The 14,666-nt window shown below is 40.3% G+C and overlaps 1 protein-coding gene across 1 annotated transcript in view; it reads right to left on the bottom strand.

Moving 5' to 3' along the window:
- The window catches only part of MYH15 (myosin heavy chain 15), a 154,037-nt gene that overhangs the window by 72,484 nt on the left and 66,887 nt on the right, over positions 1 to 14,666 (bottom strand). The window contains exons 20-22 of the mRNA XM_052644929.1: positions 13,678 to 13,801; positions 10,914 to 11,050; positions 5,292 to 5,547 (exon numbers count right to left, since the gene is read on the bottom strand). Of these exons, the coding sequence (XP_052500889.1) occupies positions 5,292 to 5,547; positions 10,914 to 11,050; positions 13,678 to 13,801 (517 nt within the window). The remainder of the gene's footprint in view (positions 1 to 5,291; positions 5,548 to 10,913; positions 11,051 to 13,677; positions 13,802 to 14,666) is intronic.

Raw genomic sequence — 14,666 nt, forward strand, 5'->3', positions numbered from 1 at the left:
CATTGATCTCCAGTAGCATATTAGGCACCTACCAACCTGAGGAGTTCATCTTTCAGTGTCCTCTTTTTGCCTTTTCATACTGTTTATGGGGTTCTCAAGGCAAGAATACTGAAGTGGTTTGCCATTCCCTTCTCCAGCAGACCACATTTTGTCAGAACTCTCCACCATGACCCGTCCATCTTGGGTGGCCCTACACGGCCACTCATAATTCCACTGAGTTAGCCAAGGCTGGTCCATGGGATCAGATTGGTTAGTTTTCTGTGATTGTGGCTTTCAGTCTGTCTGCCTCTGATGGAGAAGGATAAGAAACATGTGGAAGCTTCCTGGTGGGAGAGACTGACTGAGGGGGAAACTGGGCTTTATTCTGATGGGCAGAGCCATGCTCAGTTCAGTTCAGTTCAGTCACTCAGTCATCTCCAATTCTTTGCGACCCCATGGATTGCAGCATACCAGGCCTCCCTGTCTATCACCAACTCCTGGTGTTTACTCAAACTCATGTCCATTGAGTCAGTGATGTCATTTAACCATCTCACCCTCTGTTGTCCCCTTCTCCTCCTGCCTTCAATCTTTGCCAGCATCAGGGTCTTTTCAGATGAGTCAGTTCTTTACATCACGTGGCCAAAATATTGGAGTTTCAGCTTCAGCATCAGTCCTTTCAATGAATACTCAGGACTGATCTCCTTTAGAATGGACTGGTTGGATCTCCTTGCAGTCCAAAGGCCTCTCAAGAGTCTTCTCCAGCACCACAGTTCAAAAGCATCAATTCTTCGGCGCTCAGCTTTCTTAATACTCCAACTCTCACATACATACATGACCACTGGAAAAACCATAGCTTTGACAAGACAGACTTTTGTTTCTGCTTTTTAATATGCTGTCTAGGTGGGTCATAACTTTTCTTCCAAGGAGAAAGGGTCTTTTAATTTCATGGCTGCAGCCACCATCTGCAGTGATCTTGAAAGTGAGGTCGCTCAGTCGTGTCCGACTCTTTGCGACCCCGTGGACTGTAGCCCACCAGGCTCCACTGTCCATGGGATTCTCCAGGCAAGAATACTGGAGTGGGTTGCCATTTCCTTCTCCAGGGGATCTTCCCAACCCAGGGATCGAACCCAGGTCTCCTGCATTGCAGGCAGATGCTTTAACGTCTGAGCCACCAGGAGCCCCCAAAATACAGTCTGTCACTGTTTCCACTCTTTCTCCATCTATTTGCCATGAAGTGATAAGACCAGATACCATGATCTTAGTTTTCTGAATGTTGAGCTTTAAGCCAACTTTTTCACTCTCCTCTTTCACTTTCATCAAGAGGCTCTTTAGTTCTTCTGCTTTCTGCCATAAGGTGGTATCATCTGCATATCTGAGGTTATTGATATTTCTCCCGGCAATCTTGATTCCATCTTGTACTTCCTCCAGCCCAGCATTTCTCATGATGCACTCTGCATGTAAGTCAAACAGGGTGACGATATATAGCCTTGGTATACTCCTTTCCCTATCTGTAACCAGTGTGTTGTTCCATGTCCAGTTCTAACTGTTGCTTCCTGACCTGCAAAGAGATTTCTCAGGAGGCAGGTCAGATGGTCTAGTATTCCCATCTCTTGAAGAATTTTCCACAGTTTGTTGTGATCCACACAGCCAAATGCTTTGGCATAGTCAATAAAGCAGAAGTAGGTGTTTTTCTGGAACTCTCTTGCTTTTTTGATGATCCAGTGGATGTTGGCAATTTTATCTCTGGATCCTCTGCCTTTTCTAAATACAGCTTGAACATCTGGAATTTCAGGATTCATGTACTGTTGAAGCCTGACTTGGAGAATTTTGAGCATTATTTTACTTTATTGAGCCATGCTCAGTAAATCTTTAATCCAATTTTCTGTTAAAGGGCAGGGCTGTGTTCCCTCCCTGTTATTTGACCTGAGGCCAAACTATGGTGGAGGTAATGAAGATAATGTCCACCTCCTTCGAAAGGTCCCATGCATGCACTGCTACACTCAATGCCCCCAACCCTGCAGCAGGCTACCGCTGACCCATGCCTCTGCCAGAGACTCCTGGACACTCATGGGTCAGACTCAGTCAGTCTCTTGTGGGGTCACTGCTCCTTTCTCCTGGGTCCTGGTGCACACAAGGTTCTGCTTGTGCCCTCCAAGAGTCTGTTTCCCCAGTCCTGTGTCAGTTCTGGAGGCTCTATGGTAGGTTAATGGTGACCTCCTCCAAGAGGGCTTGTGCCATACCCAGGTCTACTGCACCCAGAGCCCCTGCCTCTGCAGCAGGCCACTGCTGACCTGGATCTCCTCAGGAGACACCCAACACAGATCTGTCTCAGACTTAAATTCAGGCTTAAATAGAAGACAGTAGGGAAAACCATTAGACCATCTGGGTATGACCCAAATCAAATCTCTTACAACTATACAGCAGAAGTGACCAATAGATTCAAAGGATTATATCTGATAGACACAGTGCCTGAAGAACTATGGATGGAGGTTTGTGACACTGTACAGAAGGCAGTAATCAAGACCATCCCCAAGAAAAACAAATGCAAAAAGGCAAAATGATTGTCTGATGAGGCCTTACAAATAGCTGTGAAAAGAGGACAAGGGCAAGGCAAAGGAGAAAAGGAAAGATATACCCAACTGAATGCAGAGTTCCAGAGAATACCAAGGCAGAGATAAGAAAGCCTTCCTCAGGGATCAATGCAAAGAAATAGAGGAAAACAATAGAAAGGGAAAGATAGAGATCTCTTCAAGAAAATGAGAGATACCAACAGAATATTTCATGCAAAGATGGGCTCAGTAAAGGACAGAAATGGTATGGACCTAACAGAAGCAGAAGATATTAAGAAGAGGTGGCAAGAATACACAGAAGAACTATACAAAAAAGATCTTCACTACCAAGATAACCACAATGGTGTGATCACTCACCTAGAGCCAGACATCCTGGATATGAAGTCAAGTGGGCCTTAGAAAGCATCACTACGAACAAAGCTAATGGAGGTGATGGCATTCCAGTTGAGCTATTTCAAATCCTAAAAGATGATGCTGTGAAAGTGCTGCACTCAATATGCCAGCAAATTTGGAAAACTCAGCAGTGACCACAGGACTGGAAAAGGTCAGTTTTCATTCCAATCCCAAGGAAAGGTAATGCCAAAGAATGTTCAAACTACCACACAATTGTACTCATCTCACACGCTAGTAAAGTAATGCTCAAAATTCTCTAAGCCAGGCTTCAATAGTATGTGTACTGTGAACTTCCAGATGTTCAAGCTGGATTTAGAAAAGGTAGAGGAACCAGAGGTCAAATTGCCAACATCCACTGGATCATCGAAAAAGCAAAAGAGTTCCAGAAAAACGTGTATTTTTGCATTATTGACTACACCAAAGCCTTTGACTGTGTGGATCACAACAAACTGTGGAAAATTCTGAAAGAGATGGGAATACCAGACCACCTGACCTGCCTCCTGAGAAATCTGTATGCAGGTCAGGAAGCAACAGTTAGAACTCGACATGGAATAACAGACTAGTTCCAAATCAGGAAAGGAGTATGTCAAGGCTGTATATTGTCATTGTGCTTATTTAACTTACATGCAGAGTATATCATGTGAAATGCCTGGCTAGATGAAGCACCAGCCGGAATCAAGACTGCCAGGAGAAATATCAATAACCTCAGATATGCAGATGACACCACCCTTATGGCAGAAAGTGAAGATCTAAAGAGCCTCTTGATGAAGGTGAAAGAGGAGAGTGAAGAAGTTGGCTTAAAGCTCAACATGAAGAAAACGAAGATCATGGCATCCGGTCCCATCACTTCATGGCAAATAGATGGGGAAAGAGTGGAAACAGTGACAGACTTTATTTTAGGGAGCTCCAAAATCACTGCAGATGGTTATTGCAGCCATGAAATTAAAAGATGCTTCTCCTTGGAAGAAAAGCTATGACAAACCTAGACAGCATATTAAAAAGCACAGACATCCCTTTACCAACAAAGTTGCATCTCGTCAAAGCTATGGTTTTTCCAGTAGTCATGTATGAATGTGAGAGTCGGACTATAAAGAAAAGCTGAGTGCTGAACAATTGATGTTTTTGAACTGTGGTGTTGGAGAAGACTCTTGAGAGGCCCTTGGACTGCAAGGAGATCCAACCAGTCAATCCTAAAGCAATCAGTCCTGAATATTCATTGGAAGGATTAATGCTGAAGCTGAAACTCCAATACTTTGGCCACCTGATGCGAAGAGCTGACTGGTTTGAAAAGACCTTGATGCTGGGAAAAAGTGAAGGTAGGAGGAGAAGGGGACGACAGAGGGTGAGATGGTTGGATGGCATCACCGACTCAATGAACATGAGTTTGAGTAGGCTCCAGGAGTTGGTGATGGACAGGGAAGCCTGGTGTGCTGCAGTTTATGGGGTTGCAAAGAGTTAGAGATGACTGAGCGACTGAACTGAATGGCACTTTAGCATCAGATTGGAGAAGGAGGCTCAGATGCCAAGGCCGAGTTCAGATATTCTTTGATCTGAAGTTTGTTCATCAGGGAAACAACACGATATTTGTTCAAGGCAGAGGTTCTTAATCCTGACTGGATATCAGAATCCCCCATACAGATGATTTAGACCCACACAGGGCCTGTTTAACCCAAATATCTGAGATTCAAGTCTAGGAATCTTTCTTTTAATTGCTGCTGCTGCTGCTAGGTCGCTTCAGTCGTGTCCGACTCCCCCATAGATGGCAGCCCACCAGGCTCCCCCATCCCTGGGATTCTCCAGGCAAGAACACTGGAGTGGTTTGCCATCTGCTAGTGTTTCACAAATGAGTTTGAGCCAAAGTCAAGGTTGAACACTGCTGTTTTAAGAACTCAACTGATTATAATGCTGATTTGGACTGGGGAAGGGCAAATAGGGAGATCAAAATCAGGAAAACCAGTTAGAGGCATACTGCAATAATCCTGAAGATCTCAGTAAAGCTTTTCTCAGGACCTACTAAAATCCTACCTTTTGATTTGCTAATGGGTTTCCTGCTACCTACAGAATTTAAATTAAGATCAAGAGCTTCCTGGCTCCCAAGATAGATTTATATGTTTACACAGTTAAAAATCTATCTAATAAAATCCATCCCCTTTTCAAAGGCATCTTCCCAGTGAAATCACTTCACTATAAAACAGGGTGTCTTGTTAAGTGTTCCCATTGTCTGTGTTGGATGAAATCCTATAGTACTAGAAAAGCACATGTCTCTATTTTTTCAAGTCAACACTGCCTGCAAAACAAAGGAATCTAATTAGAAACTTGATTTGAAGAAGAAATGGTGGGGCCACTCACAGCCTGCAGCTGAAGAAGCAGGTCATTCTTTTCCTGGAGGAGGGAGACTTGCTTTGATTTCAGCTCCTCCCTCTGAAATTCTGACTTCTCCAAGGCTTTTTGCAGCTGCATACACTCTTCCTTCAGTCCAGCTCCCTCCTTTCCCATTCCAGCAGATCTAACAAGAGGCTTGATCTTGAAGAAGAGCCTCATCCAAGGCCAGCTCTTCACAGCCATGAAAGCTCTTATGTTCCACTGGATCAAAAGAAGTGCATCCCTAAATCGAGGGTTTGGGGGAAAAAAAGAACAGCAAGTTAACCTAGACTATAAGAGAGTTATTTTTCAAATTAAGATCCTTAATAAGCACATCTTTTTAGGAGTCATAAACTCTCATTAGTCTTCAAAGCACTTCTACATCCAAGCTCTCGTTTGATTCTAGCAAAAACTCTTTGAGGGACTTTTGGGGCCAACAATGTTGTAGACTAGGTGTCCTGAAAATGCTTCCACTACAAACATTCTATAATGAGAGGTGACCCTTAAAGAGGGTAAGAAGTATAAAGGGAGCTTAAAAAAAAGGAGCAAAAAGTGAATGCTTGTGCAGCCTGACCATCCTCACGGAAGGAGGAAGCCAGGCTTGGTATTGTAGAGTTTGTATTTTTATATCCTTGTGGATAAAGAGACAGGTTGAGATTTTCAAAGAATTTCACTCTTAATGAAAAGTAGGATTTAAAAATTCACCCACTGGCACAGAGAGAAGTCAAAGAGAAGTACATCTGATTTGGTCTGGGCTCAGGGTGAAAAAAATTTTTTTACACTAGGAATTTTTTTTGAAAACTATGAGCCAGCACCACTCAAGTGTTTGAAGTTTAAATCTGATTGGTGCAGAAATACACAAGAAATTAGCATAATCATTTTTTACACTGGTAATAAATACCCTTTGGGTCCCTGGGGGGAAAATGCAAAAGTGCACTGAAGAAAATACTCTAAAATCAAGCACTAGAGATTTTCTTAAAGTCCCCTTGAAGATTAGCTTACAATTCAAAATTACAAAACACATATAGAAAAAAATTCAACCATAAGTGAGGATTCAGTTCAGTTGCTCAGTCGTGTCCGACTCTTGGTGACCCCATGAACCACAGCACACCAGGCCTCTCTGTCCGTCACCAACTCCCGGAGTCCACCCAAACCCATGTTCATCGAGTCGGTGATGGCATTCAGCCATCTCATCCTCTGTCGTCGTCTTCTTCTCCTCCCCTCAATCTTTGCCAGCATCAGGGTCTTTTCAAATGAGTCAGCTCTTTGCATCAGGTGGCCAAAGTATTGGAGTTTCAGCTTCAGCATCAATCCTTCCAATGAATATTCCAATGAATATCCAGCCAGGAAGAACTGGCTGGATCTCCTTGCAGTCCAAGGGCCTCTCAGGAGTCTTCTCCAACACCACAGTTCAAAAGTATCAATTCTTCGGCGCTCAGCTTTCTTTATAGTCCAAGTCTCACATCCATACACAACCACTGGAAAAACCATAGCCTTAACTAGATAGACCTTTGTTGACAAAGTAATGTCTCTGCTTTTCAATATGCTGTCTAGGTTGGTCATAACTTTCCTTCCAAGGAGTAAGTGTCTTTTAATTTCATGGCTGCAATCACCATCTGCAGTCATTTTGGAGCCCCGAAAAATAGTCAGCCACTGTTTCCACTGTTTCCCCATCTATTTGCCATGAAGTGATGGCACCAGATGCCATGATCTTCGTTTTCTTCATGTTGAGCTTTAAGCCAACTTTTTCACTCTGCTCTTTCACCTTCATCAAGAGGCTCTTTAGATCTTCTTCACTTTCTGCCATAAGGGTGGTGTCATCTGCATATCTGAGGTTATTGATGTGGACACCCACAATAAAGAATTTAATTAAATCCCCAAGAATTTCAGAAAATGGAACCATCTAGTGGAGACCATACAGTAATTACTAAAAGTTCTTAAAGACATAAAAGAAAGAACTGAAAAAAAACAAAACAAGAAAAGAATGAGCCACTATGGAAAAAAAAAGGTAGACAGATTTGAAAGAGGTCCACATAAAATGTCTAGCACTGAAAAGTATAGTTGTTGAAATAAAATACTCAATGGAAGAATTAAGCAGCTGATTAAACACACTGAAAAAAAAAATTGTGAATTAAAATAAACCCAAGCAAGTGGAAGGAAGGATAGAATGAAGCTGAGATCAGAAACTAATGAACTAGAAAACAAACAAACAAAAATTTTAATTCTTTAGATAAACAATTTAAATGCTTTAAAGTATTTAAATTTTTAACTGAACGAAAATTTTTATTTTCTTCCCTTGTGGCTTAGCTGGTAAAAAATCTGCCTGCAATCTGGGAGACCTTGGTTCATTCCCTGGGTTGGGAAGATCCTCTGGAGAAGGGAAAGGCTACCCACTCCAGTATTCTAGCCTGGAGAATTCCATGGACTGTATAATCCATGGGGTTGCAAAGAGGTGGACATGACTGAGAGACTTTCACTTAAATTTAAATAATCTAATTAAATAAACATCAGACATGAATAATCAAGAAAAATAAAGAGCACAAATAGTATTAGGAATGGTAATACCTAAGAATCCTAAGAATATAATAATCTATGATTATGTTCTAGAAACATAATTATAGATATGACAGAGATTAAAAATTATAATCTAGCAAATTGGAAGATTTTTTAAAAATGTAAAATTTCTTTTTCTAGAGAAATTGATCTAAACTGATCTAAAACAGAATCTCAATAGGCTTATAACTATTAAATAAATTAAATCAAATCTGTAAAATCTATCATGAAAGAAATACCAGATCTGGACGGTTTTATAGGCAAATTTTACAAAAAACTCAAAAATAAATAATCAAAATAAATCATTTCATGGTTTGAAAAGAGGAAACACTGCCTAATTCTTTTATGAGATTAAGGTAACTTTGATTAAAAGTCAGATAAAAGCAAGGGAAACAATTACAGGCCAAACTTATTCATGAACATTGATGAAGAAATACTATAATGTTATAACCAACCCTACAATGTATGAAAAAGATCATATTTCATAAACAAAGTGGGTTTAACACTTTTTAATCTATTAATTTAACTTAACACATTTATGAGTTAATGGAGAAAGAGTGAAAGTGAAAGTGTTAGTTGCTCAGTTGTGTCTGACTCTTTGCGACCCCATGGACTGCAGTACACCAGGCTCCTCTCTCCTTGAGATTCTCCAGGCATGAAAACTGGAGGGGATTGCCATTCCACCCTCCATGGGATCTTCCTGACTCAGGGATCAAACCCATGTCTCTGGTGTCTCCTGCACTGGCAAGCTGGTTCTTTACCACTAGTGCCTCCTGGGAAGCCCAACCATGTAATTATTTCATAGATGCAAAAAAAGAATTTAATCATTTCTTGGTAAACATGATTAACAACATAAGATGGCACAAATGTCCTCTATATAACATTTCATATCTACGAAAAAAAAATATAGAAAACATGATATTGAGGAAAATTATATCTTCCCCCAAAGTCAGAAATATGACTCAGTCTGGCAAAAGTCTTTGAAATTGAAATGCCACAAGTTGGTGAGGATATAGAGTCATGGGACTTACATAAACTTCTGGTAAAGAGTAAAATGAAAAGCATTTTGGCAATATCTCATAAAGCTGGAACTGTGTATAGCCTAAAACCTAATATAATTCATACCTAGAGAAATGCCACTCAAAGTGTGAGCCTTGGCCAACTGCTACCTACATACTATCAGCCATTGCACCAGCATTTTGAGTCACACTACCCTCAAGAAGGGCTTCCCTTATGAGGGAAAGAATCTGCCTGCAATGCAGGGGATCCAGGTTTGATTCCTGGGTTGGGAAGATCCCCTGTAGAAGGAAATGGCAACCCACTCCAGTATTCTTACCTGGAGAACCTCATGGACAGAGGAGCCTGGTGAGTTACTATCCATGGGGTCACAAGAGTCGGACACAACTTAGTGACTAAACCACCACCACTACCACCATCACCACCACCCTCAAGAAACTCTTGCATATGTGCAAGGGGAGACATTTACAAAAATATCACTGCAGAATTTTTTGTAATATAAAACATAATAAATAAGTTTACTTGAGCTGGCAAGTGAATAAATAAATTGTAGTATATTCATGCAACAGAATACTGTCCAACAGTTAAGATCAATAATCTATCATAGATTTATCAATATCAACTAATTTCAAAACTAGTACTGAGTGTAAAGAACAAATTTTAAGATAACACACACACAATGTTTCCATGGAGACTAAAAACTTGCAGAATCATGTAACCTTTTAAGGATATCTGCATATCTCTGTAGAACTTGGATCAAGGGAGAAATACACAAGAGACTTCAACTGTGTCTGTTTATTTATTTTTCAGAATATATTGTGAGTAACTACAGAAAAATGTTATATGTTTTTCTGTTTTATATGTGAAACATGAATGAAACAGAGTGACAAACACAAATTCAGGATCTGGGGAGCTAGGAATAGGACCTGGATCAAGGAAGAAATACATGAAAGGCTTCTACTTTGTCTATTAATTTAATTATTTATTTTTAAGTTGTAAGGAATTGCAGAGAAAATGTTAGGAATTGATATACTTTGATGACAGCTCCATGAGTACACATTATAGTATTTTCTCTATTTTAAGTGTTTGAAATATTTCATAATAATTCTTTTAAAGTCATTCTTTAAATGTCTAAAGTCAATTAGACAGGATGGATAGTAAATACCTCATTTTAGAGATGAAGGAGGTAAACTGAGAAAATTAAGAGTCTCATACACGTTTACAAAACCTGTCACAGAAGTCATATCTCCTGATCCCTGAACTCTCATAAACTCCCATACCATGTTGGATACTATATGGGAGTCATGGAAAACTCTTAGGAGATGTCTCTCTGATATCTGTGATAATGTAACGGTTTCTCTCTTCTTTGGGGAAACAGAAGGAATTAACAACTTTCAAGTATGCAAATCATACCAAGACCTGTGGACCTATCTACAGTAAAAAGTGAATATGACAACCACAGAACCCCTTGCTCAAAATCCCTTTGTTTAGAGCTTGCTTTTCCATAATTCTACTAAAGGATTAACAAAACATACACTCAGTGTCCAGAGGTGGTGATAAATGTCCCTAATGAACCTGCCCGAATTGAAGTAAGAGAGTTATGGTTACATGTCACCAAGAGTCAGTTTCTGACTCAGGGGATGCTGTAAAGTGGTCAGAAAACCTACCTACTTGACAGCAGATTTCCCCACAGAGTTGGCTGTGAGATGCCTGCCAGCCCTTCTAGGTCTGCCTCTGTTTTGAATTATGAGTCACACCACTCTCAGAGAGCCACACTTTGCCAACTATAAAGAATCCCTCCAAAGGGAAGACTGGAAGCAATGCAAGAAATATCTGAATTATGCTTATTCTTAGTTAGGGAAATAAAAGCTGTTTGTGCTCTGTTTGGTGTTCCATAATTTTAAAAATTTCACATTAAGTCCCAGACTAAGCAAAGGTGGCAGAGCTCTTTACCCTGACTCATTATAAGGCAGTGAGAAGTCGCCTAGACTGAGGCACACTGTTGCTCTAGCAGTGGGGGTGCAGGGTTGGATGTCATACCTCTCTTCCAGGATCCTTTGGAATTTCATTTGCATCAGTTTTCCCCGTACTCTGGCTTGGAACAGTGTGAAGACTTTTGATAATCTCTCGTCTCTCATGGCTTCCAGTTTGCCCAGAAAACCAGCTTTTAAAAGCACCTAAAAGAAATGTCAAATGTCAGTTCCAGTCCTAGTGGGCATTCAGTAAATGTCTACTGAATGGCCATATGAGCAACTGATGTATTTGATGATCAGTTCTATTTCTTGTTAATTTTTCATAATGTGCAAAATGTAAATTCTAGAAAGTTTGGTTTTATAAACCTAAAGCTTGCCAAAGCAAAAAACTTCATTTAATCCTGTGGTTGTATTAGTTCCTTAAGAACTTAGACTCTCTTCCTCCTGATCTATTAGCTATGTCTAGGTTGTTTAAGGAACTTGGTTTTAATTTTAAGCTAGGCCCAGGCAGGTAAAGTGCCAGATAGTGAAAATTTTTAGGCTTTGCAGGCCACACTCAGTCTCTGTAGAACCTCTACTCCCACACCACTCCCTCCCTCCTCCCCGCCTCCTCTACCTGTGCCTCCTCCTCTTCGTTTATTTTTTTTTCCTCTTTAAAAATGCCAAATCATTTTTAGCAAGGGGGCCATATAAAAAATAGGCCTTTGATATGGCCCTTAGGCCATAGTTTGCTGACCACTGCTCTAGAGAAAGTCACCTTCATCTTAGACAATAAAAAAATATACACACAATTTTTTTTTTAAAGAATCATTAGTAAGGGTCAAGATGAGGTGAGTGAGGTACTTAAAGCACAAATTTTAAGGAAGCACTCACTTTCAGGGTTGTACAAGTCAGTACTTATACCACCCTACGAGTGAGTGCTGCCTCAGATTTTGTGCTTTAGGAGGCTCTCTCAATTCATGTTGTGTGATTCTTTGTGACCCTATGGACCACCATGCTCCTCTGTCCATAGGATTCTCTAGGCAAAAATATTGGAGTGGGTAGCCATGCCCTTCCCCAGGGGATCTTCCCAACCCAGGGACCAAACTCAAGCCTTCTGCATTGGCAGCTGGATTCGTTATCACTAGTGCTACCTGGGAAGCCCCTCAACTCGTAATAGTCCTAGCCTAGGTAAGTGGTACACAACAAAAATAACTAAACATACAAGGAAGCAAGGTACCAGGAGTGAAAATCAGCAGAAACAGGTACTCAAAAGGTAGGAGTTGAGTAACATTTTATAAGCATGTCCAACAGAGTTCTCTTTCTGTAAGCTCTCTATCATACATCCTGCAATTCTCCTTTAAGTAATCTGGCCCTTCTATGGCTTCCCCAGAGGCTCAGCAGTAAAGAATCTGCCTGCAATGCAGGAGACACAGGAGACTCGGGTTTGATCCCTGGGTCAGAAAGATCCCTAGAAGGAAATGGCAACCCACTCCAGTGTTCTTGCCTGGAGAATTCCACAGACAGAGAAGGCTGGCGGCCTACAGTCCATGGGGTCGCAAGAGTCAAACATGATTAAAGCAACTTGACACATGGATATCATTAGAGACAACCTGATACTGTCAGGTGGAAACCAAATGTGATAGAGGTTTCCCAAAACATGAGGATCGTGCCAAAACTGCCAAGATGGAGCAGAATTTAGCGAATCACATTTAAGGAAGTTAGCTTTGGACTAACTTTTTGGATAGTAGGGTTGCTCTTACTGTTTTTAGTTACTCAGACAGTCTTTCAGAATTAATTTCCTGAAAGCATTCTTATGGATGAATCCGTTCACATGCAGACAGGCAGTTATCTCCAGTAAGCTGATTCAATTTTGTCTAGCTCTGATGTGTATAAACAATTTTTATCACCCTAAAGGTGATTTATTATTTTATATCTTGGCACAAACTTGCTTAGATAAGTAATTATAAAGATGTATTAATAAATATAATCAAGGCCATCATTAAGAATCTACAAACAATAAATGCTGGAAAGGGTATGGAGAAAAGGGAGTCCTCTTTTGGGGTAGGAATGCAAATTGATATAGCCACTATGGAGAACAGTATGCAGATTCCTTAAAAAACTAGAAATAAAATTATCATATAGCCCAGCAATCCCACTACTGGGCATATTCCCTAAGAAAACCATAATTGAAAAAGACACATGTATCCCAATGTTCATTGCAGTACTATTTACAATAGCTAGAACATGGAAGCAACCTAGATGTCCATTGACAGAGAGGTGAATAAAGAAGTTGTACACAAGGGAATATTTCTCTACGACAGTCTAGAAGGGTGGGATGGAGTAGGAGGCAGGAGAGAGGTTCAAGAAGGAGGGGACGTATATATGTGTGTGTTCAGTCACTAAGTTGTGTCTGACTCTTTGCAACCCCATGGACTTGTAGCACACCAGGCTCCCCTGTTCTTTACTATCTCCCAGAGTTTGCTCAAATTCATGTCCATTGAGTGATACTATCTAAACATCTCATGCATATACCGATGGCCAATTCATGTTGATATATGGCAGAAACCAACACAATATTGTAAAGCAATTATCCTCCAATTAAAAAAAAATATATATATATACATGATAGAGCAAAAAATGTAATCAAGGCTAAGTTTCAAAGAGCATTGACTTTCAAATTTTCTCTCTCAACAAAGCCAAAGTTTTCACTCTCAACAGAGTTCTGTTTGTATTATTTGTGGTCACAAGAGCTGTAAAAGCCTTATAATTGCATTTTCATGGGTATTTTAAGATATACAGACTTTCCTCCCACTCTTTTCCAAATGCATTCTTTGTGGTTCTCTGGTTACCTTAGTGATTCCAAAGCGGTACTGGGTATGGTCTGTCTCTAAGGAGTCAAGTAATTCTTCAGCTGCTTTTCTGTTGCTTGCAAATTTGCTCTTTGGAAACACCCTTGGGTTCAGAATGTAGTACCTAATTTAAGCAAAAAACAAATCCAGGTCAGGGGTGCAAATAAAGAATAATTTGGACAAGTAAGGCAAAGGAAAGTGTGTGTGTATATATATATATATATATATATATATATATATATATAAACTTCCACCTCTCCTATCAATATGTTCAATTTTCACAAAACTCTTGGCAATAATAATAGGATACAAGCAATAATTCTTTCCTTTGGTATAATAGTTTATACTTTTCATTGTGCTGTCAAGACCGCCTCACTTGATTTTATGCTCAAGAGGAAGGAGGGAGAGAGTGGAGTAGGGATCAGAGGAAAGACAAACAGACAGGCTTAAGTGTCTCTAAGTACAGATAAGGACACTGAGAAGCAGAGACATTAAAGAACTTTTCCAGGATTCCCTCATCCTAATGGTGAGTTGCTGGAGAGCTAGAAATATGCTTCTTAATACTGACACAGGTACTCTTTCTACTCTACTCTACTTTGCTCAAATTAGCTTGATGACTTATAATTGACACTTTCAGAATTCAGGAAATAGAAAGTAAAAATGCCTGTCTTGCCTCCTGCCGCATACCCTGCTGGCTTTCTGCCTTTCACAGGCTCTGCTAGGAAAGAAATAGCCCACTTGGATGGCAGCTACGATTAAGTACCAACAACATTGCAGAGATTCAATTCAGCCCCTGTATCGTTCTTCTCTATATATTTCTTCTATATGTGGGTCTATTATCCAGTAACAGAGATTTAAGGATATTACAGCTACATGGATGTTGGATTTAAGGGGAAATAATAATGGAACTCTATCATCATATATCTCACCACCACCAAAACACATCGATCTGTTGTCTGGAGGATATCCACCAACAAACAATGCATGCC

The sequence above is a fragment of the Budorcas taxicolor genome, chromosome 1 (assembly GCF_023091745.1).
Source record: "Budorcas taxicolor isolate Tak-1 chromosome 1, Takin1.1, whole genome shotgun sequence".
Taxonomy (NCBI): domain Eukaryota; kingdom Metazoa; phylum Chordata; class Mammalia; order Artiodactyla; family Bovidae; genus Budorcas; species Budorcas taxicolor.